Below are 25957 nucleotides of genomic sequence, written 5' to 3' on the forward strand. Positions count from 1 at the left end.
ATAGGACGCTATAAGTAATGTATAGATCTTGCACGTATATGTAAATATGTTATTTGTGTTTAATACATATAAGATATGTTTGACACATAAAATTATAATAAGATAAGATAAAATAATATTATAAAAAAATTAAATTGAATAATATTATCTTATCTTATATTGATATATATATATAAAGATTAAAATAAAATAATTTATCTATTAATCAAAATTATATTTCTTTAAAGTTTATATAATTTAAATTATTGATTTTTTAAGAGATATAATAAGATATATAGATTATGTTTGATACACAAGATTATGATAGAATAGGATAAGATGATATTATTAATAGATTTAAATTAAATAATGTTATTTTATCGTACGTTTGATATGTACAAGAATTAAAATAGAATAATTTGTTTATTGATTAAAATTATTTTTATTAAAAGTTTATATAATTTAAATTATTAATATAATTTTTAAGGATATAATAGAACATATAAGTTTAATCCTATTGATTAAAAATAATTTCTTCTACTTTAAAAAAATTGAATCGTCTTATACTAAAAGAATAATAATCTTCTTTATAATCATATTCATTTCAATTAAATACAAACTAAATATAATATAAAATGATTATCATACTATCTTATCCATCATCCTATGCACTAAACATGATCTTAAGTTTAATTTCATAGATTAAAAATAATCATTTTCGAGAATTGAATTGTCTTATACTAAAAAAATTATTAATTTTTTTTATAATCTTATCTTTTTTTTAAAATACAAACAAATATAATATAAAATAATTATCATCATACCCTATTTATCGTTTTATGCACTAAGCATTACCTATAAAATAAAAAACTTATTGTCATAATTTGTGTTAACATACCAAAGTCGAATTTTATTTTATCTTTTTGTTTTTATCAAACTAATATAAAATTTTTATTAAAATTTTGAGATACATTGGGTTTAAAATTACTAAAATATTATATATGTACATAGGTAATGCCATAACATTTACTTGTTAAATCATGGCAATAAGATATACACGAGTGAATACATTGATATTTAAGGAATATGTTTATATGTAAATAATTAATGAATTATTGCAGTCAAGCCATTTATATTAAGGGGATATATAACCTTAGCATGATTATAGCTGTAACCATGAATTGGTTTCAAAGAAATACACCAATGCATTAAATCCGAGGGAATGAATTTGCCAAAAGGAAGAAAATCTAGAATACAATGGATAATAGCGTAGCATTCAGCCTTTAATCTTTGAAAACTTTTATGTCGGTTCTTCCTTCAAATAAGTAGGTCCAGGCTTGAAAGGGTCAGGTTCAAAATATGCATCTGGCCGGTAGAACCCAAGATCATTGATACGGTTACTAAGTACATGAAGTATAGCTTTTTTTTCAAACCCATATTCATCCCGGTTACTTTCGACGTATTCTATGGCCTCAGCTGCTACATCATTTACAAAATCAAACCGGTTGTCCTCTGATTGCAACAGTCTCTCTATGTCCACCGACAACAGCTTTCCTCCTTCCCTTATCTTCCTAACCTGCTCCTCCAGGAAAGGAATCCGCTCCAGCTTGTACTGCAACATCTCATCCTTCTTTGTCTGCTTAAACAAAGAGAGACTAAATTTCCACTTCCGCATAAACATTGCAACTAAATTGCCTTGAGCATAATATTTGCATAACAATAACATATTTATACCGAAGCAAGGACCAAGGATAGACATAGCTCGAAATTTGTTTGGATAAGTGTAAGATCCCTTATTCAATCCTAAATACCGGACAATTTCCACAATATTCGAACATCTAAAACTTATACTAACATTTATTTATACTCAACTCCTTATTCATTCCAATTTTAGTGGAATGCAAGAAACAAGAAGCAGATTCAGAAATGCAAAGGAACTTATGTTGGTATAGGTTCCTTTCTTAAGATACAAAAATAGTTGTAAGAGGAATATTTCAGTCGTTATGCATTTAATAGAAGAACAAGGACTTGAATAACCCTTTATCCTACCAATTTCCAGAAATTTTGAATCAAAAAGAAAAAGAAGATGAAAAATAAAAGCTTGGTATATCCCACTGCAAGTTACTCAGTCAGTCTCTAAACTGTATTTCTAGCATGAAATTACACTATGTTCATAAATTTGCAAATCAGGAAACGAATGAATGTTCAACAACAATCAGTCTTCAACACCGAATTTGAATTGGATTAAACTTAAACAGGTTTCAACAGAGACATCAAACTTTTTTCTTGAAAAACTTTATCCCATAAATTCTCATAAAGAAAAGAGCAACCTCAACTAATCCAAGAAATCAAATAAAGAAATCCCAACTTTCAAACCAATCAAACGTTTCTTCAATCTTCAGCATTCATGTAATTAAAAATATTCATCTAAAAATTATCATATACACAAGAAAACAAAGAATTTATAAATAAAAAAGTAAATAAAACTTTATACCAATTTTCTCCGGCGCCAAACACGGCGACCACCACTCTCGCTTTGTAACCGGGAAACAACCTAAAAAAAAGAACTTATTTATCAGAAAAATAAAAACATTTTTTGGAAAATTAAATTCTATAAGTAAAATGGTTTCGGAATGCAAAACCCGTAAGCTTAAATTGGTATTGAGACGCCATGAATTAGTTCCTATTCTCGCCTGGGTCAGACCAAGAGAAAAAAATCCAACTTAATGGAACTAAAATTTAATTTAAAAAAGTAAATTATGAGAACAAAATTGGAATGTGGAAAATGGCTGAACCCTTTACCCTTTCAAGTAGAGGTGAAATTGATGAAGAAATGCAAGTTGGGTTGGAAATAGCAATCGCCATGGCCTTGCCCTGCACTTTCTCAAAAGCTCGAGCGAGGATGGTTTAGTATACCCTTAGACTATTTTTGAGGATAAAATAAAGGTTGAGGCCACTAGAGTCCCAAAAGTCCAAAACCTATAGAATTACCTTTTTCCTTTTTCCTTTTTCCTATACGAGACTATATTGGTGGTTCTAGTCGCACCACATTTTTTTCCTTCATATTTTTTTAAATTACTTTTAAATAAAATTATTTAATTATTTTCTTTTTTAATTCTTTCTCATTTTTTAATTTTGAATTTGTAAATTCACAAAATTTTTAAAAGTTATTAAATTCATGAGCTTTTAAAGTTTTTTTCCAAATCATTTAAATAAAAAAAATTTAAAGACTCATGTGCCTAATATTTTTATCAATTTATAAATATATTTATAATTATTTAAAACAAATCATTTTTTATAATGTTATAAAAATTCTTCCAGAAATAAGATTATTTTTTCTCAACTGATTTTTTTTAAATTCTAAATGTAATTTATAATTTATAAAATTTACACATTCCGTAAATTATATAACTTACATGATTTATATTATATATTAAAAACTTTAAAATTGAAATGAAAAAAAATAATTAAGCAATTTTATCTAATAATAATTTTGAAAAAAAAAAAAGTGAGCATGTAAAGAAAAAAAATGAAAGGTGTTTAGACGAGTTCATTATATATAATTTGTTGATATTAATATTATTTATTTTTAATATTTAAATATTATCAAATACAAACAGAAAAATTAATTAAGAAACAGTAACAAAAAAAACAAGGGTAATTGAGATAAAAGTTACCGCCTGTTGAAGCCATTTTGTGATGAAACACCACAAGCAACATGATCGCGGTGAGGGGAGATATGTGCTTCCGGCAAAACAAACTTTGAACAACAGAAGAACTGCAGTCTTTCTTAATTCAGAAAAAAAGAAAAAAGACTTAGACAAGTGCTCCTGATTTACATTTACAATGCAGCTGTCTCACCCTTCCGAACAGTCTCAATCTAAAATAACAGCTAAGTAAAGACAAAAAAATCGTTTTGTGCCTACGTGACAGGGGACACCATCACACCAAGCCCCTTACACTCCAGAATCATACATCTGGAGAATCAGATTATGTAGAGAAAATCTTAACGACAATGTCGGCGTACAGACACCTGAATTCTAACCCACTTACTAGCAGTAGCTTAAGGTCCATCTTCTAATGCTGGCAATAAAAAAGATAAAGAGCCATGTGAGACACCAGTTTTACAAGAACAAGGGTGAAGGAATAGTCATACGAAGTACGCACAAACATTCTGATACATAGCTAAACTTACTGCTTAAAATAAAGCCTTGAAGCAAGCTCTGGGCTCTCTCAGACTGCTCTGGAGTACCTGATATTCTAATGATCTTTTGCGTGTCATCTGGTCTATCTTCTACCAGAGTTACATTGGCACCAGACAACTGTACCCATAATAGACAAGCCAAGAGATGAATGATTTGAAATCAGATTCAATCAAAGTAAACATAAATTAAATAGGTAGTTGAAAGAAGTGTTACCGACCTCACTGATCTGTGCCAATTTACTTTTCGATTTTGTTATGAGCTTGGGAACAGCGTGCTCTGGTATGACAACTTCAAGTGTACTCCTAGTAACGAGTGGCACAGGGATTCTAATAGAAAATTACAAGCAACACATGCATTATTTGTTAGAAGGGCTCTCTAAATACTGGAAAAAGATTGAAAGAACCTTTTTTCTAAAAATAGAAATTTTTTAAAAATTAATACTTAATAACAAAAGGCCATAGAGATTGTGATGCAACCTTCATTTTAAAAGATGACCAAATAAGAGTGAAATAACGCAAAACTTAGTCACCTGCTAATTGCACTTGGTATATCTTCAAGGCGTTCACTTTCGATCTGCCTGGCCACTTCAGTGCCAGAGTTCACAATTTCCTATAAATAAGAATTAACTTCTTATAATCATGTTCTTAGAATACAGAAGAAGGACCTGAGAAACTATCAAGATAAGTGACTAGTTTTATTTTTTTGACTTGGAGATAAGTCAATAGTTATAGATCACATTCAAGCTGTTCACCTTGTGCACAACCAAGAGCAGTCAAATATTTTCATCCTAAAAAGCTAAAGAAATAATTGATGTTGAGTTTGGAGAGCATATTTATTTTATTTTTTACTACATAAGCAACACAGAAAAAGAAATACTAACAATGAAAGTAAAAGAAAAGTCTAAATTAACGGAAAGGCAGCATAAGAACAACCTTTGATGATGATGGAGGTGTTGCCAAAGTTTGCACATTCTTATAGGCTCCAAAAGGAGGATCACTGGCAGTTTGACTATCTCGAGCTGGAGTTAAGTTTGGAGAAGCATTCTCCATTCCTGAAACAGTCCCAAGGAATGCTGTTGCAGAGACAGATGGTGATAATGCAGTGTCCTTCTGAGAGAATTCCCTATATAAGTAACTTCTTAATCGTGACGTGATCTCAACAAGAGCATCTCGAGCAGCCTTTATCTCCCCCACAATCTGTAGAGTATATCAAATGTAATTCAGAATATACAAGGTAAATCAATCCAATCATCCCACCCTCATTTATTAAACTTAACAGACCCCAGGTTTGAATCCTTCCAAACTGGACTGAATAAACACCAAGAAGCTAAGTTCTCCATGCTTCATAAGAATAAGGTATCTGAGCAGCAAACCTGTACAATCTCATCAGCTCCTGATACACAAGAAGGAAGTTCTTCTCTTGACAAGATCTGTATGTTTGCACCAGTTAATCTTTTCATTTCAGATAATGATCCACCCCTTCCCTCTAAACATCCAATTTCACTTGATGGAACAAGTAACCTAGTAGTTACGATGTTATCTTTATCAGGAACAAGGTCAACAATCTGGGTCTGGATATGCAATAAAGCCTCCTGAGCTGGAAACAACTCATCATCAGGACCCTAAGGACAAAAAACCAAAGATATGTTAGAAACACATATGACCATGCATCATTCAAAATTCAGAAGGAAAGGAACAATTTGTTTTTTAAATTTCTTTCAAGTGTTTAAACATTGTAAATGACAAGATTTAACTCAAAGACTAAAGTTAGATGGAAAAGAAAGAAAGAAAGAGCTTTATAGGCTTAACAAACAAGTATCGACCCATGTGGCCATGTTTCATGAAATAAAGATAAGAGAGATGGTCAGTACCTCCTCAGAAGAAATGGTAATTATCTGCTCATCTGACCCAGCCACAGGATCAGATATCTTGACATCCACACCAATTCCATTTTGGAGTAAATCTACTATGCCATCTGACTCTCCAAAAACACTATCAACCTTGTCAATAGGGCATAGTATTCGAAACACAAGATCCTCACCATAAAGAGGCTGTGTACTGTCAGCCATAGGAGCAATCCCAGTTTCAATGAAGCCAGATGGACGTGAGGAATAATTATTGCCTCTGTAATTCGTAGTAGACATTCGTGAACCAAAAGTCAACCCATCCATTGATGATCGACGTGATGCATTGTTTATGTGTGGAATATAATCATTGTCAGGGAAAAACTGCTCTGGTGAATGCATTCGTCCATGGAAATGACTGCGGTCACGATGCTGACTCTCCCTTAAATGTGATGAAATAATTGCTATAGCATTTTTTACAGCATTCACATCACCTACGACCTGCATGACAAACAACATTAGATAAAATTACCATATCATAAAGTAACTTTAACTTGAATATCTTCCACCAGATGGAAATTAAGAGAGAAAATTCGAAGTTCAAACTGAATATGCATAATAGATTTTAAACCAGATAACTCATTTATTGTAGCAAAACTACTCCTAATAGATAGCACCATCAGGAGCATTATTCTTGCAATGCAGCATGAAAAGTTAGATACTACTTAAGATACATGGATCTGAACTATTCAATTTTTTTGACCCATTTGCAGCTCAGCTGCATGGATTACCTAGACCCAGACTGCTTTGTCAGCAATCACAGATAGATGGTTCAGTAGCAAAATGGTGTAAAATGGAAGATGATAATAGACTAACAGTCATGTAGCATTCATATAAATAATTGATAATCAACAATATGCGAAGAATACTTGTAGAACTGCTGGGATAAAATCAAAAGAACTTGCATCTTATAAGGATGATACATTCAAATAACAAAGAGCATGACATTGAGCATTTAAACATAAAACATTATGTGCAAACATAATAGCTTTCAAATCAACAATATATGCCAACAGTAAGCTATCATTAGAAGAAAAAGTACTTTGCACACACATTCCTACTGCCCAAGAATCCAAGTATCTACAAAAAGTACATACAAATTGCACTATGCATAAAGCAACAACTTGAACAAAATTGAAGACACAACAGATTGACCAAAACACACATGCATGCAACCAAAAGAGGGAAAAGAGTTTGAAATTCCCAAGTAGTTGAAGTTATTCTTATTTGAAACAATATACCAGCTCAAATTCATCAAGTAAATCCGTAATAAAACCTTCTGAGGATCTTAACCCTCTTTAGTTCAACAGCAGAGTAGATGAAAAGAAGATGTTTGTTCTGGCAAAGGGCAAATTGTTTAAAATTTAGAAATCGGTTAATCAAGCAGCACTTACACCGCTGCCAATGGCATATACTAGTAATTAGCTTCTTAATATACAGGTAGCTTCTTAATACATAGTCGTCCAGGTTTCTCTAAGGGAAAAAGCAATGCAAGTAGACCACACTAGTAACTCCTAAAATCCACGAGTAGCATTCATTCAAACCAAGATTTTGGGTTCAGCTCAAGTGCTAAACAAAACCAAATCAAAACTTGAAATTCCTTAATCAATATATAAACATTTAACCGCCCAATGATTCCCATTAAGCCATTGCATTTAAACATATCATATATTAAAAATCCCATGCATCAGGATTTAGTAACTTCCCCCATTTTTTTGTGCATAAAATCCAAATCTAAATCCAAATGCAATTGGTATCAGACCTGAACAATCTCCTCAGACATGGAAACGCAACGGGGCAGCGTATGGTCTCTAGGTAGAATCCTAATCTGAGTCTTTGTTTCAATTCTCATTTGCTCAATAATCTTCCCTCCTTTCCCCAATAAACACCCCACATGCATCCTCGAAACCACCAACCTCGTCACCACCCTATTCCCTCCTCCTCTCACCACCCCTCCGTAACCCTCCTCCTCCTCTCCTCCGCCACCAAACCCAAACTGCGAATCACTCTCCAGAATCCTCTCATGTATAAGGAACAACGCCTCCTGAGCAGGCGAAAACGACGGCATTCTCCCTTCAGGGTCACGGCGGCGCGTGTCGGATATCTCGATAATGCGTTCTTCGTCGCCGGGAATCAGCTCGTGGACGTTGATCCACGCGCCGGTGTGTTGCCTTATGGACTTGATAATGCTACCCGACTTGCCAATTACGCCCCCGGCTTTCTCATCGTGGCAGAGAATGCGGTAGCTCGTGGTTACCATTAGGGAAGAGTCTTGTCCGCCACTGCTGCCACCTTTATTCTGAGGTCGACCGATGTTACCGTTGTTGTTGGGATTGTTGCCACGGTGGCGCTGACTATTGGGTAGGTAGTGATGGTTGTTGTACCGAGGTTTTGTTCTACCCATGGACTCTCCATCATAGTCTTGGTCGTAGTAATAGTTCCTCTTGGATCTAGATCTCTCCATCCAAAAATACTTTACTCAAAGCTTTTTTTAAGGTTCTGAACTTTCGATTCAAAAAGATTTCAATTTGTTTCTTTTGTCAATGATTCGCATGATGCTGACGAATGACGGTTCTGCTCCTTGTCATGGATCAGGTCTAGGGTTTTGAGAGTAGCAAAGCAACATTTACGCCGATTATCAGTCTGACTGTCCCTTCAGTTCTTTTCAGGTTGTTTCTCGGGAAATTTTGTGAGAAAATGTAAAACCTAACCGGAGATGAAGAATCTGAAAAGGCAGACAGCTGTTGGCAGAGTCGTACGGACTACGCTCAGCAGCTAAGGAATTTTACGCTGGATGCTTTGCTGTCGTGGGACATATATATAAACGACTTCAATTTCCGGTAAACATGGTTCTAACGACGTCGTCTGGAGATTCTAGTTTTGTTTTTGGGAAAATTTGCATTGACTAAAACACCCTTTTATTAGTTTCACTTTTTCTTTTTGATCTTATATACAAATTAATTTATGGTTGTTAGAGGGGACTGAATGGCCATTAACTAATATATAACTCAATGGTTAACTGGAAGAATATCAACTAGTCTGTCAATGAAGCATTGCTACACATCTTTAGAAGTGTGTTAGCATTAAAAATTATGCATACTTTAACGATGCTTATGAATTATAATTCATTCTTTGTTTTACCCCTTTTTTACTTTAATTTGCTTTTTATCGTCTATGATAATGTTTGATATATAAAATGATAAATAAAATAAGATGATAATTATCTTATATTATATTTGATTTATATTTAATTAAAAAAATATGATTATAAAATGAATTATCATTTTCTTAATATAAGATGATTCAATTTTGAAATAAAAAAAAAATTATTTTTAATTTATGAGATTAAAGTTATTTGTCATATCATACCTTAAAAATTACATTAATAATTTAAATTATATATAAAATCACATTATTTAATATAATTTTATTTATGATATTATTTTATTTTATCTTATCATAATCTCATCTATCAAATATATCTTATGTCTCTTAGAGCATAATCTACTTATACTGACAAGGAAAGTGTCATATAAATCTCAAAAATTAAAAAATATTCCTCAAACACCTTTAAATTTTTTTAAACACTTTTTCTGTTTCACGAAATTGATAAGATTTATATATACATTATAAATTATTTATAAAAAAAAATCCTAAATCCACCTTTGCATTAAATCCTCGAAAATCAGCTTCAATGCGTCTTCAGTCCGAGGAAGACAACTCCAAAGACATTGAAGAGTACCCAAGCAAAAGTAAAAGACTCCTCAAAGCATTGCTTAGTCGTCGCAAATCAGAGAAAGCGGAGATGAGATGCTAACTATACACTCAATTTGGATGAATACAGAGAAAAAAAAATGATAAGAGGGCCAACAAAATGGACACAGAGATAGAGGCAAAGAAAAAAGGGCGAGTCAAAGGAAGTGAGGAAAGACTCTGGACGTGCCTCTTCTCTTCTATCTTCTTAACTAGCAAAAGTTTGGAAACTCTGATGGGTTTTCATCAGTTGGAAGATCAAATTGAGTAGTTGGGATAAAAATAACTACTTTTCATTCAAGTGAGTCAAGATAGTTCTCTTCATAGCCTAGCCATTTCTAGTATAACACAATTGATACAGGTTTGGAAAAAAAAAAGGGGCATTTGGCATAGCTTCCCAAAGTTACATGTATGAAGTATTTTTAAAGCTGATCAACACACATAAGAAGAAACCTACAAGCTAAAGTTACATTCTAATTAATGTTCCATGTATATCATGAAGACTCCAAAGATGAAATACAAAAAAAAAAAAAACATTAATGCCAAACTATTGCTAAAATCCACAGCATTTATAGCCAAATTGCGATAATCAGACCTCACAATTCCATTCCTGGCCCAAGTTCTTCAATTGTTTTTGAGGCAAGTGTGAGTACATCGACAAAAGCTGAAAACGATGCACGGAGAAACCTTGCTTCTACTGCTTCAAAGTGCCTGATCATTTCAGAGTGGAGTTAGGAAAAGGCATTAAAAGTAATAAAGAATTGAACTAAGAATTGTTTCAGGACACAAGGAAAAAACTTAGCAGCAAACAGAAAAGAGGATCTAGTTAGCTCATATACTAAATGGGTTGAATGAGTTTTCCCACTGGATTGCCGAAATCATCCTATCAAGATGTCCGATTAAAAGCTAAGATCAAAATTTTGGCATTTGTATTTAGGAAGGAAAAGGCGAAATAATCTGAGAACAATTTTACCCCTTGAAGTTTCTTGTCCCGTATACTTTGGATACCATTTGTTGGATTATGCAACAAGAGACAAGCATTTCCCATCTCTTAACACATCCATTCTAATGACTACAACTCAAGATTAAGGCACTACCACACCACAAAGTCATTATCTTGAATTTTATGAGGTTGTCAATTTTGATAGTTCAGTTGATCAGCAGAAAAACCTGATAGTTAGAAGTTCATGGACTAGGGAAAAACAGGGCCAAAAAAAAATCATTTTCAAACATTATGGCAAATATTTGTAAGTATGGAACCCAAAGCTAAATTAAGCCTATTTCAAATAATTAAACAAAAGATACCAATCATGCAATTCCTATAAAAGAAGAGTTTCAAATCAATCATTCAAAGAAAATTTTTTGTTCAAACTAAAGAAGGTAGTTGGAACTAGTGATTACACTGACAGTTTCCCATCAGAGATTGACATTTGCCTTGTCACTTTGTCAGGTTGCAACTGCATTTGAAAATGGAATCAAATTTAGAATCTGCTCAAAAAAACAACTATAGAAGTTATGCCAAAAGAAAAGAAAAAAAAAAGTATTCAGTATCATTGAAAGTTGAAACATTACCTCCTTATCAACAACCAATGCAGCGTAGACAATGGAAGCATTCTCTTCAGACTCAAAATCTACCTCCAAATCGCTGCAGATAAGCAAAAATTCGTTCCTAGAGATATTACTAATGAGTCCCACGTTATGAAACAAATCCACTTAACTGAAACAAAAAAACAGAAGGCAAAGCTAAAACCGAAAAATTAAAAAAGAAACCGCACACAAGAGCCAAGTAACTTTAAGTGCCAAAGAATACCCATACCCCATGGAATTCTCAAAGAAGCAAAGGAGAGAAAGAGAGAACATTACCAGCTGAATTTCCATTGGTTTTGGGAATCTAACAAGTTCGAGACAGCAGCCATGTGTTGTCTTCCCAGCTGGAACTGCATCGGGAGAGGTGAGAGACTCAGCTAAAGAGAATCAACAGACAAAAGGGTGTATGGCTTTAGCTTACGTCAGGGAAGAAAGAAAGAGAGCAGTTGATCCAGACCAATCAAGGCCCATTTTGTTGATTTTAAAGCCCAAAATTTCGATTATGCACGAACCGAGACCGACCAAGAAATACTTGTGATGATAAAACTACAATACGTAAACCATCTTTATAAACCATCTGAATTTGGCAATGATAGTTGCATATCACCCAACACGCACTGGTTTTCATCTAAACTGACGTAGCTGGTCCTTCCTCAGTGATGGTTGCTAACATCAGAGAAGCCTGTCTGAAATCTCCAATCTAAAGATGATAGACAAAAAACTCTAGAGAAGGAAGTTGCCCCTTTCCGAAATCCTTGGTTTGTGGTCGTGGAAGATCACAATTTTCAATATGCTCAAGTGATTTTTGAGCAACCATGGAAGCCAATTCATCTTTGTCAGTCATGCGCCACCAAGGTTCAGTCTTCTCGGCTTGCACTAACTGAGATTCAAAATCAGAATAAAAAGCTGTTCGTACATTAAGCAGTTGTTTTCCAATCCTCTTAGATGATCATCCAGATACCAGGACTCCTCCACATTCCTATTAGGTTCTTTTTGTGCATTGGTATTGAGTACTCTACTGGATTCTTCGTTTATAACATCACGGTCACTTTTCACACATTCAGCATAGGCCTTCCCTGACTCCACTGGCAGCATTACTTGGTGTTAAATCAGAATCCAATCTTGATGAAGATGAAGATGAAGGTGGACATCCAGATAAACTGGGCGAAAGAGGTTTCAACTGGTTAGCTTTTGAACAATCATAGGCCTTTTTCCAAACATTAAATAACTATAATGCAAATCACAATCTTTGTTCATCCTGAGAGAATTGCCCGTCCTTTTATGCCCCCAACAGCAAGCATGAATATTAGTTATCAAAATCTTCACCAATTGTCATGTACATCCATTTTTCACTTTACAAAGTACTAGCTTGTAGGTATGTGTTGATTACGTTTAAAAAAGATCACAAAAAATGCAGAGTAAAAAAAACATGATTAAACTATATATTATATCGTCTATAGTAATAACAATCGACAAAAGTCTCTGGAATTGGCTGTTGCATGTAATTGTCTGTGGTAATATTTAATCTATTTTCCCATGATTCAATTGATGTTCTTTCCTTCATAAAATTTGCTGACTTATGTAACCAAAATTTTCTTCCTGCAAAATATCATTTGACATTTGAAAATATCCACTTACCACAATTTTAATAGTAGAATCAAACACAATTTTGTGAAAGAGGATGATTTTTCTTGTCCTTTAGTTAGGTGAGATGCAAATGCATGTCATCCACAAATTTGGTAGAGTAAACAAAATGCTATGCACCAATATAATGCCATTTTGAAGTGGAGAAACATCAAGATTGCCTGTTAAAAGAGAAAGGAATTTGGGAGTTTAAGACTATAACATGACACTGATATTCATTCCGCACAATAAAGGGTATTGGTAAAACGACTGCACTGATTTAAGATACGATGATGGGATTAATTCCTTATTCTTTCTCCTTTTTTTTTGAAAAAAAATTCAAGATAGAACCATTGCACTAATCGGTCAAATATAAGTTCAATCGTAAATCGCATATTTTGTGGTGGAAATGCTCCCACCAAGCTGCCAAACGGAGCCTTAGCTGTTAGGTTTTTCCTTTTAATAATACTGTTAGGTTTTTCCTTTTAATAATAGACATTCTTTTATAATTTCGAATGGACAAATTAAGTAAAATTCATGGCATTATTGTTGTAGTAAATTGTATTAGCTCGTATATACAAATCCAAATATAGAATTCAAAACAGAACATATGGAACCCATATTTGAGCTTCACCTTCGTATTATAGGTCCTATATTATTCCTACCACCTAATATTTATCATTCCCTCACAAGCCAATGTACCTTCAAGATCTCCAATGATTCGAGCTATGCGAACCTCAAGACTTCTTTGAACATCCTGAAATAAAGATCTTATATTATTAGAGAAGCGCTTCATGTCAAAGGTGGCTGTCTTGTCTAGCTCCACTCCAATAAACCCAATGGCAATTTTGGATTGAATTTCCATCAACTTTTGACCCGTTGCAACCATGTATCTCTGCAGCTGAAATGTCTCCTCAAGGAAATGCTCAAGAGTTTTAGTTTCTCCTTTACTTTTCGTAGTACTACAATCTCCTTGACTCGTGTCTAGATCATTGTCATGCTGAAAATTCTAGTTAACAACAAATAAAGAAGAAAATGGTCAAAAATTTGCATGGATAAAAGTTGCAGATCACCAGTGAAAGACATTGATATCAGTGGAAGCCGGTAAATTAGAAATTAAGTAATTCGCTTACCATCCGCTTACAGAGATCATCAGTCTTCCCTTGAAGGGACTGATAGCGGCTGACTTGTTTATTTAGCAAAGATATCAACAGTAGAAAGCCTTCCATCCCATTGTCACTGCCTTTCATATCCTCTCCATTTTCTTGCTTTCCTGTTAGTCTTTCAAGCATGAGAAGTTGCTGCTTCAGCCTTTTGATCTTGTAAGAAACTCCAAGAGCTTGGAGATCCATCCTCCAGGGGGTATTTTTGGTTTTACTCAAGGACTGGCCAGGTAATGCTGACTTTTCAACAGAATCAACTACTATTGATTCATTAGTTTCTTTCTGAGGATCAGGGTTGGGATATTCTCTCTCATCTTCAAACTCCTTTTCAGGTGATTGGATTATCAATCTGATGTTTTTGGACTCGTTGTAAGATGGGATTACCTCTTCTTTCTTGGCATGTCTTTCTTGAGACTTATCTAGCAAAGTTGTTTTTGTTTCTTGCTCCTTCTCAGTTGACTTTTTCTTTATAATCTTGAGTTTGGGCCAAAAGGAATCATGTGATAATGCTGGATCATGCAAAGATAAATTTAATAGGTTGGTCTTCTGACAAGTCAGAGGCTTTAATTGTGATGCAAACTGCTCCTTCAAGGAATCCAATTCTTCTTCTCTCTCTAGTAGCAAGGCCTCCAATTTCATATTGTCCTGTCTGAGCTGTGACACATCCTGGTTCAGTCCTTCAACATGGGACTGCAGCCGCTTGGATTCTAGTTCCATGCTCAGCAGACGCCAACGAAAAGCCTCTAACTTCTCATCTTTCAATCTCATTTGTTCTGCAAAGGCATCCAGTTCCAAATGGTGCCTCTTCTCAATTACAGTTTCATACTTTTCTGCTGCTGTTCGAACCCAACCTTCCAACCTCTTGACATCAACCGTCACTACTTCAAATGCAAGGACAGAAATGGAATAAAAACACAGAACAAGAAAAGAAAATATAATACAGAAATGATAACGATCTTAACACATTAAGCATTTGAATGGATCCCATATACTATTCATACACAATGCTTGGTGATCAAGAGAATTATAGGGAAATTGTTCTTACCCAAGTCCTCACTCCCTTCTGGAGAATGATAATCAGGAAGAGGAGAAAAGACTTCTGGGTTTGTTTTCAACTCTGAATAGTCATATTCCAAAATAATATCAGTCGGCTGCGATCTGGTTTTGCCAGAGTTTGACAACTCTTTGACACCCAAGGAAATATCCAATTTTGCACCAGTTTGGTTAGGAAAAACACCCTTCAATGAATGTTTCTCATGTCTAGACTCAGAGACTGCCCTCCACTTTTCTGTTTCTAATTCACCTTGCTTCTTCTTTGCCTTTGAAGCTTTAGCCTCCTTCAAAAGCAACTGCTTCTCTGCCGTATCCAACTTAGATTTCCTTAGCATTGCGGACAAAATCTTGTCTTTCTGCTCCAAATCCTTGCGCATTTTTGTAATTTCTATGGACAACTTTTGTGCTAATAAAACTGACTCCTCTTTTTGCTCTAGGACTGCATCAAGCTCCAGCTTTGTAGCTTCAACTTGCCTAAAGGCTCGCCCCATCTCTGCTTCAAGTTGCCTTTGATTTGACACAATCTCAATAAAGGCGGTTTTGTGCTTCCAAAGTTCAGTAGAATGCTCCTGAGCTTCGCGCTTTGCGGTTTCTCTCAATTCTTCAGCAACACTTTTAAACTTCATTACCTTTTCTTCTAATGCCTTCCCCTTCTGCTCCATTTCTTCAATCATCCTATCCTTGGACTCCATCAAGAGCTCCATTTCGTTCAATTTTTTATTCAAGTTAGCAATTTCTTCATCTTTCTTTTTCTCAATGACTCTCAATTCATTTATAAGAGCTCCAATTTGCTGTCTAAGTTTCTTCCTTTCAATTAACCATCCCTGCTCTTGAGATGCAAAGATGCCGACAACCTTCTCATTTGCTTTTGCATCTTCATGTCTCCTTTTCTTTAACTCCTCAATCTCTTTCTCAGCTGTCTCAAGCTTTTGGAGAAGCTCGCACTTTGCTAGATTGGCTTCTTCTCTCCGGATTCTCCATACAAGCAATCCCAAGAGTTGAGCACTTCCTTGAAGCATTTTATCCCGTAATTTGGACCACTTCTCATCTTCTTTTTCTGGTTCTGATAGGAGTCTGAGAGCAAAAAAAGCACAAGAAACACCAAAATACATTGAATACAAGCTGTCACTTTTCTCTTCGGAGATAATTAAATATGAAGCAGAGATGGTCTTCTCATCCATTGCTTAGGAATTCGCCTTTTCACCTTTGGAAATGTTAGGTAGAAAAAGGAAGTTAGAAATCAAGTTGAGAGGTGAAATTAATAAGTTAAAAGAAGAAAGAAAACTGAAATTCCAGGCATTAACAGGACAGAATTCATACCTATAAAAGAAAACCACTTCTATATATTCATGGCAGTCTAGTACAAATAATTGACCACAAAAGGCATTACAATAATGGAGGAATAATAACACCCTGCATTGTTAGCAACATAAAGACCTTATAAAACTGCACAATCAATGGCAAAATAATGTAAAACTTACAAGAACAAAAGGTTGAAAGGCTTTCTTCGATTCAAACCAGACCAGAAGCTACAACTTCTTGAGAAAACTGTATTAGCCTAGAGAGACCAACGTTGGTTTTCCAAGAAGATCTTTCAAGGGGGCTATCAAAAGTCAACTGCAGAAAATTTGAAGTACGAGTTTGATTTGGAACTTATCCGTTATAAATGATCAGGGAATACCAAAAAGCATGAGTTTTTGCACCTGTAGAAGTCTGCCAAATCAGTTAAAAAGGGCAAAACTTCTACAGAATGGAAGGACTTGTTCCCTGGTTTCAGTGAAAGACTCAAACCTGATAATCCCACTTGCTTCCAATCAACTTTTTCATCTATTCCTCCTTCAGCACTGGTCATGAACCATGACAGAAACGGGACGCAAGAACAGTAGATTCCTGGTGGTTTGTCACCATTACTAACAAGGAAAAAGAATTGAAGAAGAAAATAAATAAATCTTCCTTGAAAACCCTGGAAATATTTTATTATTTCCTGAGTGTCTTTCACTTTTAAAAATATAAAATTATTGTTTGAAACTGTAATGCATAGAATAATAATCTAAAAAAACCTGCTCAACTCAATAGTTGACCTTTTTTTTTTCTATAGGAATCAAAAGGAATGCTGAAAAGGGCAACAACATAGTTATGACAGTGCTTTTCAGTTATCACATAATAGAGAGCCCTTAGCCTTAAAAATAAAATGCTTGAACATGTGTATTTTATTTTCATTTTCAATGATTTAAGATCGTACAAAAACAAATTTATATTTAATATATTATTAACATATAAATTTTTTTTATTATATTAGAAAGATAAAATCTTAATACAAATAAGAGAATAAAGATTGACTCGAAATTAAATTTTTTATATCTCTCAAATATCTTTAATCACTAAATCAAAAGTTCGAAGATATATAAATTTTAAATATTATCAATGAATTAGATGATATCGTCTCATTAATAAATAAATTAAATAATATTATTTTATTAACGAATAATTTTTAAAAAATATTTATTTTTATATATTTATTTTAAAAATTAATATTTATTCATTTATAAAATGATATTATTTAATTTATTGATAATATTTTAAAATATATATATTAATAATATATCAAATATAAATTTATAAAAAAAGATATTGCGTGACTTTGGATTACAACTCTTACCAACCTATAATAATTATATAAAAACTAAAAATATGAACCATGTAAGTATTTTGCTTGGACCAAATTATCAAGTCATATATATTACCACTAGTTACACCAACTACAACTGTAAGGCAAACAAAATTATTGACCGATACATTTGACAGTCAGAAATCATGAAAATTACTGCCAATAATGAAAAAAAAAAAATTGAAATGATTCAATAGGTTCCTCAAAAACCCAAGAATTTTCCCATAAAAGATATCCCGATTCCCAACAATGAGATAGAATTTAATACCTGTGAAAGCTCCTCCAAGTGGGTAAGAGGAAAATTTTGGGGTGAATAGTATTTTCTTAAACAGAGAGGGGCAACAGAGAAGGTCACTTTCAGTTCGTACCCACCATGATGAGGCCACCTAAGAAGCCAATTCTTCCTGGGTCCAGAGCTATTAGGGTCTCTCAATTTGATTTTTTTTTTTAAAATTTGATAATTTAAAATATAATTTAATATTATAATATGAATATATATGAAAAATAGAAATAAAATCAATATAATTTAAAATTTTATTTATTAATTACATATAAATTTTTTAATATTAAAAAATATTTTATATTTTGTATTAATATAAATTATTATAAATAATTTTTATATAAAATATAATATAAAAATATAAACTTTAATATTTTATTTAATATAAATATATAAATACATAAATTATTAAATCTATTTAATTGAGAACCATAATGAAGGAACTTATCCAGGAAAGCATTCGCAAATCTTTTTTTTTTTTTTTTGGATACTAGCAAATCCATTGTTCTAAATCTGTTCTTTATATGAAAAAACTATACAAAAGCAAATGACCACCCTAATCCCATAATTTTAATTCTAATATTATATATATATATTCTAAGATCTGCTCTTGGAATTTGGATTAACCAAGTACTTTAATTCGTTTGATTATACTCGAAGCAATCGATAAAGAATAAATTACTAATAAAAATTGAAGAACATGATTAGGGGGTCTGAGTTAAGTGGGTCATCAATAAGCACAGCACCCCGGACCCACCTTGGATTTGTTTTCAATGATCAAGCTCCTCCTGTCTGAAGCGACGTGTACTAATTTTGTGACACTATTATATTCAATAATTGAGACAATTAAGAGCCTTCCCTGTTAAAATTCTTCAACAAAAAAAAAATCTGTCATTGTTTTTTAATTTTGCATTTTCTTCGAACTTAATTCATGTGATAATCGTCCAATTAAAATTGTATTGTGGTGTTTACGTCGAGTTCTAATCTCAAGATATTCTTAAAAAAAAAAAAAAAAAAATAATTAGAGACAAAAGTAAAGAATATTTTTAATATTTACATTTTGATGCATAAATCATAACGAGTGAAGCCGAAAAAAAAGTAATAAAAAGAATTAGTAGATTAAACTTGTTTTAATTATGCATAAACATTTATATTTATAAGTAAGAGATAAAGATCACGGGTAACAATAAAGACATGATCAAGCTAATATGATACTGAATATGTCAGGTCAATCTGACATATCAAATCAACATAAATATCAAAATTACTTATAGCTATCTATTGAAGGCTTCTAATAAGAAAAAAGATTATTATACCCTTTTGACCATCAAATCCCTCCAACATTTTATCTTTTCTCTCAAGTAATCTAAATATCATACTGTTGGGTGTGCAATCGATATATTTTGTGTAGGCTAGATAAGCAAAAAAAGATGATGTGGAATCTGATTCTTTGCAACCAATGTCACAGTGAAGGTTGAAATTGGGAGATAATTAGCCTTAAGTTGTGATCCGACCTTGTGAAGGTCTGATCTTATGCATATGTCTTAGGTTAAGTGCATAGCTAGTTTGAGGGTCGCTGAAGTGTCAATTATTTGATATGATACGAGATTAGTATTGGAGTTCATCTGCTCAATGTGAGACTTTGTGTTTTATTTCAAAAGTTTGGATTCGAGTGTCTATTTTGAACTCTGATGACGAATCGAACGTCCAGTCCGTCTCGAAAAGTCGTCCAGTCTGGTTGGTTTGACCAGGGTCCATCTGGTTTAGTCAATTTGATGGCATTAAATAAGGAAAGAGGTAGTTTGAGTGAAAAAATTTTAAAAAGGAAGACGAAAAGATGTCTTCCCATCTTTACTCTGACATTTAGTGTAGTTTATACTATTTATCTTATATGAGGAACAGGTATATAAATGACCATTTGGGCTTTCATTTTTCACTTTTTTGCTTTTGTTGTTATCCCGTCCAATCTAAACTTTTCACCCTCAAAAGTTTTTTAGCCTTAGAGTTATTCTTTTAATCGTCCATTTTCTTCATTTTCTTTAGTACATATTTTTAAATATGTTTTCTAATTTCAGTTCTAGGGAGGTCGAGAGTTTCACAATATAACCTAAAAGGGGTCAGCTTGAGCATGATGATGATGACCTAATTTCGTTAATCATCAAAGGTCATGATTATCATAAGATAGCCTTCTAGTTCAATTTAATGTCTAAAGAAGGGTAGTAACGGAATGATGATAATGCGCGGGCAAAACACCAACTATGTAGTCTAACAGAAACTCCCACCTTAGTCCTTAGACAACACCAGCTAAGCCCTCAACCATGCTTACTTTGCTATGATCCACCTATTCAAGGTTAAGAAAGATATGGTTACCTTGATTGAAGAGCACAAAGAGAGCTTAGATGCTTTGGTCAATATTAGGTCCAACCTCAATGCATCATATAAGAAAAAGGCTAAGTAGAAAAAGAAAAAGAATGATGAGCTGACAATAAAGTTAGAGGCTATACTGATTAAAAAAGCCTTAGTTAAGGCTAAGCTCAAGCTTAATAATGCTTAAGCCGAGATAGCAAGGTTGAGGTCTAAGTTGTAAGCTGAGAAGAGAGAAAAAAAATATCTAAAAGAGAAAGCTATTAAGGACTTCAAGGCTTCAAGCTAATTATTCCAACTCCAAGTGGAGTTCTCAAGGGTCAACATAATCGATGCCTTTGATCTGACCAAGGATAAGGTACAATTCAAATTTATCAACTCTAACCTTGATCTCTTCGATATTGATATTAACAATATTAGGTCGAGGCCTCCTCCATGTCAATCCAAGGAAAAGAAAGAAGAAAAAGACAATGATGTGGCCATGGATGCTAAACTCGAGGTAGTTTTGGGGATTGAGCATGAGAGGGATGAGGTTGAAGAGGTTAAGGCCGTTGCTACTGCTCATGTTGATGAGGGTGCTACTACTACTGATGTTGATGACACATAATTTTTTTTTAATTTTTTGTAATTTTTTTTGTTTTAGAAATGCTAATATATGAGGTCAATTTTTATGGCGACCTTGAATAAGAATATTTTAATGACAACCCTTTAGTTAACAATTTTTGTATCGATCATACCAATAAAAAATACATATTTTATTCATTTTGTTTAAGTTTCAGTTCAGTTTTATTATTTTTTTCATAGGAGTTTAAGCTCGATTAATCATGGTAGCATGAATTCTATGGATTTATGGTAACAATTTTAAACTTAGTGTTTGATTTGACTGAAGTTAATTTAATCAAGCCCGGTTAAATGCCTTAACGATTTACCTGGTCATTTAAGAATATCTCGAATTAATTAACTTGAGAATTCATCTAAGTTTTAGGTTAGATTTTATTAAATCGATTAAGGTATAAGCTCAGTGTAAGCGTATGCATCATCAGGTGAGCATAATATGAGTTTTATATTCAAGTATAAAGTATAAGTGTGAGCTCAATTTAGTTCGAGCTACTGGTAATAGACTTTTAAGTTATTCGTATTCTATGTCCTCAAGATAATGTTACCATTCATATCATGTGGCTTGTAAGTCGTATCATGGACGATCTTCTTAACTACATATATTCTTTTTCAGGTCAAGGTTAATTTGCCACCTTAGTCATCTACTTCTGAAGCTTTTGCTTTTTTAAGCACCAAATCATCTTTCTTGATATACTTACATCAATTTTTTTGTTATAATAGCTGGATACCCTTTGTTGATAAGTTGTTATCCATATTAAAGCTACATCTCTTTATTCTTCAATGAGGTCCAAGTCAACCTTTAACGCTTCTTCATTTTTTTCTTCTGACCCTAATTCAACCTTTAAACTCGAAAGGTCTATCTCGATAGGTACTATGACCTCTGATCCAAATGCTAGGTGGAATAGGGTTTTACTTATTGGTACCATAATGGTCATTTTTAGAGCCCATAACACCTCTGGTAGTTTATTGACCCACTTTTCCTTCATTTCGTCTAGTCTCTATTCTAGGGTTTCTAGTATTATATTATTCACCGCTTCGACCTATCCATTGGATTAAGGTGGGCAACTGACGTGAATCTCAGGTTTATATAAAGGTTTAAACACCATTCATTAAATCTTAGGTTTTTAAATTGTTTACCATTATCTGTTATTATGGATCGAGTAGGCCAAATCTACAAACTATATTCTTCCATATAAATTTCATAACTTGGGCTTTTGTCGCAGTGGACCGGTTTGCTTTTCAGTCTTTCTTTTTATTATTGTGACATAACACTATCATGGCATTGATTGATCTCCTCTAACCTCTCCAACCCCTTAGGGTGTTAAAAAACTTACTTTTAGATAAAAAGGTATCAATTTTTTCACCGTTATAATCTTTTTTCTCTTAAAACAAGCAAAATATTCACAATTCTTGTAAGTTTCCTATGGTGGGCGACGAGTGAGCAAAAGTTTTTCTAGTTTTTACCAGTTTTAAAAAGTAAGCTTGTTATGAATGTACTTATAGTCCAAGGGCATATAGTCCTATAAGTCGCATAACAAATTAGCTAGGTTAGTTTAATATCATATTATAGGTAGATGGAACATCCACAACCATAAATTCTATAATTGAAGTGACAGTTTTTGATTTTATCTCCAAAGAGATCGATAACTTGATTATTCTTTTTACTGGTACCTGTTCATTCCTAAATCCCACAGCGTCGTAATGATCGATTGCAGCTAGTCTTCATTGATTCCCATTTTTTATGGTGCCATAGTACATAACATTAGTCGAGCTCTATTATCGAACAAGATTCTCTTGACTATATAATTGTTTACTATAGCTGTGATTACTATGACATCATCATGTGGGTGCTGGATTCTTTCCAAGTCTTTCGGGCTAAATGAGATTGGTTCATTTTTTTAATCTTTTTTTTATCAAGGTGCCCACAGCCATGATCATGCCCGTATTGAACTTTTTTTTAGCTGAGGTTAAGCTGCCTCATGTAATCACGTTGATCACTCTAGCGATCAGCCTGTTGTTATCAATTCGACTTTTTTCTCATCTCGATTCATCTTTTTAAACTTTTTTTCTTTTATTTTTTGGCTTTCATTTTCCACATCATGTAGGCTTTCTTAGGTATAATTTGTAATTCATTTTGGGTTGACATTGTTTTTATTGCTTTACAAACTTTCTCAACTAGCCTTGCATAATCACAGCTTTGATCTTATTTTTTAGGTTAACACAATCTTCAATATTATTGTCTGTGTCCTTATGAAAGGCGTATCTTTTAGTCGGATCCTTCTTTATATTCTATCTCAATGGCTTCGATCATCTGAGGTTAAAATTTTTTTCAATTTGCATCAAAATCCTCTCTTAAAAGATATTCAGTGCAGTGTAATTTCTTTCTCCACTAGGATTTCTAGTTCTATATCATCTCACTCTTGGGGTGATCATAGAAATCCTTGTCTTTCTTACCATCGAGGATGGAGAATAGGCTTTTTTCACCTTAGCCATCGAGGAAGAGGGATGAGCCTTTCTCACCTCAATTGTTTCTCATTGTAGCTTTACATTTATATATTTTTCAACTACAAGTAAGACGTCAGCCAAAATTTTAGATGATTCTACTAACAAGGTCAACTTTATATAGTACTCTTTATCATTGAGTTTACTTGTTAAGGTGATTACAATGGCTGTTTGTTCCAGGTATTTTACCTACAGAGCTTTCGCATTAAAACACGTGACATAACTCTTTAAAAATTTGTTACGACCTTGGTGGATAGATATCAAACTCAAAGTTTTCTTTTTCATTCTTTGGCTACATAAAAATTAAGACAAAAAAAAGTAGCTGAGTTCTTTAAACATTGTAATTAACCTCGATTCCAAGGTGCTATACTATGACCGAGCTGCACCCTTTATAGCGGTAGCAAGGCCCTTACACATTTAAGCTCTATTTGCACCCTGCATCATCATATTAGTCCTATAAAGTTTTAAATGATCGAAAGGGTTAAAAGTATCGTCATAAGTTTTTAAGGTCGGTATTTTGAACCCTCTAAGAGACATGGCTCTATCAATCTCTTTAACAAAATGCGATGTCTTAAAAAATTTAAGCTCATCCTCGAATGCCACTGCCTTTGTTTTCAGCTCTTTCTCCATGGCCTACATATGAGCTTCCAGGTCCTTGTTTGGTTAAGGTTTGAGGTTTGTCTGTTTGGATAGGTCATAACATGTGTCAAATTATGATTAGGGTAATGACAAACTAGGGTATTGTGTTCTTCTTATTCAGAGGCCGAGAAGGTTTCTATTTCTTCATAACTTGGCTATCTTACTATAGCTCCTTTGTCAGGGGTGATTGGGTCAATCACTTTTGAAGCTTGTTGTTAGGTTATGGTTTGCAGCATCTGTTTAAGGGCATGTATCTACTCAGTCATAACCTAGAATTATTCCTTGGTTGGGCCAATTTATGGTGGGGCAAATTGGTTTGAGTGTTAGCTATTGTGTGTGTTCGTCTCAGCCAAAATAACGATCTTTCCTTCTGCTAAAGTTATTTTTCTAGGTGGCATTATTTCATGCTCGGTTAGTGAGTGGAAAAAGCTCGTTACCTAGTGTGCCAAATATTTGTGCTAAGTTTCCATTTTTGGGTATTCTTGAAAAAATAAATAAAAACATTTTTGGGTATTCTTGAAAAAATAAATTAAAAAATGATTAGAATCAAAGGTAAAGAGTATTCCCTACTTTCGCACTCCGATACGTAAATCAAAATGAGTGAAGTCAGAATGAAAGTAGTACAGATTAACCTTACCCTAATGATGCTTGAACATTCATATTTATAAATAAAAAATAAAAAACTATTAAAAGACAATAAAGACATAATTGAACTAATGCAACGAAGAATATGTCAGATCGACACAAATATCAAAATTATCTTTTATTGTATCTATTGAAAGCTTCTAATAAAAAAAAACTACTATTTTTTTTAACCATAAAATGTCCCGACATGTGATTTATAAATAAGGGTTTATTCTCTCTGGTCGACACATATTTTTTCTAGAGACAAAACTAAAACAAAGGTCATGTCAGACCTACAAAATCGTCAAATATCTCCAACAATCTTTGCATCGAAACATTGTCAATAGATCAAAAACAAAATGTCAATTAACCTCCGATGGTCAACAGACATACCATGTTCCTGTGATAAGAACCATAGATGAATTTTAAACAAAGTAGCAGCAGCTGTCTTAGGCCTTTAAAAAGGAAAGAGATGGAGACTTGACAGTGAAGACAGCGTAGAAGTGAGCCGGATTGCCGTTTAGATTTAAGACAAGAAGGAAAATAAGAGATGTCCTCCTTTTGCGTAAGTGGGGTTTTTGTTTATTAAAAGTGCCTGCAACTCTGAACACTAGGAAACGGAAATGAAGAACATAAAGGACGTCCTATATGGTAACAAATGGGCCATGGTATCACTGTGTGGACCAACTCCGCACATGTTTGTAGGGCCCATTTTATATGAGTCGGGTTTAATTCAGGCTCCGATTTCTTAACTTCCAATTTTGATGCTTCATTGTTGTGTTCCAAGGCCCAATTCCATTGTTACATCAATTGAGGCTAGGTTTTGTGATAACGTGTATGTTTGTATAATTATATATTTTATAAATAATTATTATTTAAAAATTTTTAATTAACATGTAAAATTTGTTCACGGTGTAGAATTTTCTGGTAGATTCGAGAAGCTCCGGTCGCGCCGCATGAAAAAGATGCTGTATTTCAAAGGAAACGGTTAAGATT

At 33.4% G+C, this 25957-nt stretch overlaps 4 protein-coding genes across 19 annotated transcripts; all 4 read right to left on the reverse strand.

The window, feature by feature from the left end:
* Positions 1 to 1160: 1160 nt before the first annotated feature.
* Positions 1161 to 2946, reverse strand: PTAC7 (plastid transcriptionally active7). Of its 2 annotated transcripts, XM_022867603.2 has the most exons (4): positions 2782 to 2944; positions 2622 to 2672; positions 2474 to 2533; positions 1161 to 1615 (listed from the first exon to the last, which is right to left on the reverse strand). In XM_022867603.2, the coding sequence occupies exons 1-4, from the start codon at positions 2842 to 2844 to the stop codon at positions 1280 to 1282; spliced, it is 510 nt and encodes a 169-aa protein (XP_022723338.2). In that variant the 5' UTR covers positions 2845 to 2944; the 3' UTR covers positions 1161 to 1279. The 2 variants fall into 2 exon arrangements, with proteins under 2 accessions (XP_022723338.2, XP_022723346.2); XM_022867611.2 differs by lacking the exon at positions 2622 to 2672 and having other exon boundaries at positions 2782 to 2946.
* Positions 2947 to 3740: 794 nt separating this feature from the next.
* Positions 3741 to 8879, reverse strand: LOC111280327 (RNA-binding KH domain-containing protein RCF3-like). Its single transcript, XM_022867590.2, has 8 exons — positions 7850 to 8879; positions 6055 to 6528; positions 5557 to 5805; positions 5117 to 5380; positions 4714 to 4793; positions 4402 to 4510; positions 4175 to 4301; positions 3741 to 4062 (listed from the first exon to the last, which is right to left on the reverse strand). Exons 1-8 carry the CDS (start codon positions 8549 to 8551, stop codon positions 4043 to 4045), a joined length of 2025 nt encoding a protein of 674 aa, XP_022723325.1. The 5' UTR covers positions 8552 to 8879; the 3' UTR covers positions 3741 to 4042.
* Positions 8880 to 10202: 1323 nt separating this feature from the next.
* On the reverse strand, positions 10203 to 11847 carry LOC111287726 (uncharacterized). Of its 4 annotated transcripts, none has more exons than XM_022878407.2 (4): positions 11704 to 11847; positions 11413 to 11509; positions 11248 to 11297; positions 10203 to 10551 (listed from the first exon to the last, which is right to left on the reverse strand). In XM_022878407.2, the coding sequence occupies exons 1-4, from the start codon at positions 11781 to 11783 to the stop codon at positions 10437 to 10439; spliced, it is 342 nt and encodes a 113-aa protein (XP_022734142.1). In that variant the 5' UTR covers positions 11784 to 11847; the 3' UTR covers positions 10203 to 10436. The 4 variants fall into 4 exon arrangements, with proteins under 4 accessions (XP_022734142.1, XP_022734136.1, XP_089601931.1 ...); XM_022878401.2 differs by having other exon boundaries at positions 11242 to 11297; XM_089745805.1 differs by having other exon boundaries at positions 11413 to 11485; positions 11704 to 11839.
* Positions 11848 to 13570: 1723 nt separating this feature from the next.
* Positions 13571 to 17421, reverse strand: LOC111287743 (uncharacterized). 12 transcript variants are annotated; one of them, XM_089746326.1, is made up of 7 exons: positions 17327 to 17388; positions 17058 to 17176; positions 16748 to 16883; positions 16587 to 16679; positions 15259 to 16470; positions 14184 to 15091; positions 13571 to 14059 (listed from the first exon to the last, which is right to left on the reverse strand). In XM_089746326.1, exons 5-7 carry the CDS (start codon positions 16445 to 16447, stop codon positions 13712 to 13714), a joined length of 2445 nt encoding a protein of 814 aa, XP_089602452.1. In that variant the 5' UTR covers positions 16448 to 16470; positions 16587 to 16679; positions 16748 to 16883; positions 17058 to 17176; positions 17327 to 17388; the 3' UTR covers positions 13571 to 13711. The 12 variants fall into 12 exon arrangements, with proteins under 12 accessions (XP_089602452.1, XP_089602444.1, XP_089602447.1 ...); XM_089746318.1 differs by having other exon boundaries at positions 14184 to 15094; positions 16790 to 16883; positions 17327 to 17359; XM_089746321.1 differs by having other exon boundaries at positions 14184 to 15094; positions 16785 to 16883; positions 17327 to 17359.
* Between the last annotated feature and the right edge of the window lie 8536 nt (positions 17422 to 25957).

This window comes from Durio zibethinus, chromosome 17 (assembly GCF_047325235.1).
Source record: "Durio zibethinus cultivar Kanyao isolate XHJ-2024 chromosome 17, ASM4732523v1, whole genome shotgun sequence".
NCBI classification, from domain to species: Eukaryota; Viridiplantae; Streptophyta; class Magnoliopsida; order Malvales; family Malvaceae; genus Durio; species Durio zibethinus.

Bases quoted from the DNA above. Each gene is read 5' to 3' on its own strand.
- LOC111280327 (XM_022867590.2), bottom strand. From the start codon at position 8,551: ATGGAGAGATCTAGATCCAAGAGGAACTATTACTACGACCAAGACTAT. The intron at 6,529-7,849 runs GTCTGATACCAA...TTTGTCATGCAG, and splicing joins TGTCTGAGGAGATTGTTCAG to GTCGTAGGTGATGTGAATGC. The intron at 4,302-4,401 runs GTCGGTAACACT...TTATGGGTACAG, and splicing joins AATTGGCACAGATCAGTGAG to TTGTCTGGTGCCAATGTAAC.
- LOC111287743 (XM_089746317.1), bottom strand. From the start codon at position 16,447: ATGGATGAGAAGACCATCTCTGCTTCATATTTAATTATCTCCGAAGAG. The intron at 15,095-15,258 runs GTAAGAACAATT...TTGCATTTGAAG, and splicing joins AGAAGGGAGTGAGGACTTGG to TAGTGACGGTTGATGTCAAG. The intron at 14,060-14,183 runs GTAAGCGAATTA...GTTGTTAACTAG, and splicing joins ATGATCTCTGTAAGCGGATG to AATTTTCAGCATGACAATGA.
- PTAC7 (XM_022867603.2), bottom strand. From the start codon at position 2,844: ATGGCGATTGCTATTTCCAACCCAACTTGCATTTCTTCATCAATTTCA. The intron at 2,534-2,621 runs GTTTTGCATTCC...TCTTTTTTTTAG, and splicing joins ATACCAATTTAAGCTTACGG to GTTGTTTCCCGGTTACAAAG. The intron at 1,616-2,473 runs GTATAAAGTTTT...TTGTTTAAGCAG, and splicing joins TTTGGCGCCGGAGAAAATTG to ACAAAGAAGGATGAGATGTT.
- LOC111287726 (XM_022878401.2), bottom strand. From the start codon at position 11,783: ATGCAGTTCCAGCTGGGAAGACAACACATGGCTGCTGTCTCGAACTTG. The intron at 11,510-11,703 runs GTAATGTTCTCT...TAATATCTCTAG, and splicing joins AACCAATGGAAATTCAGCTG to GAACGAATTTTTGCTTATCT. The intron at 10,552-11,241 runs GTAATCACTAGT...TGAAATGATCAG, and splicing joins TCTGATGGGAAACTGTCAGT to GCACTTTGAAGCAGTAGAAG.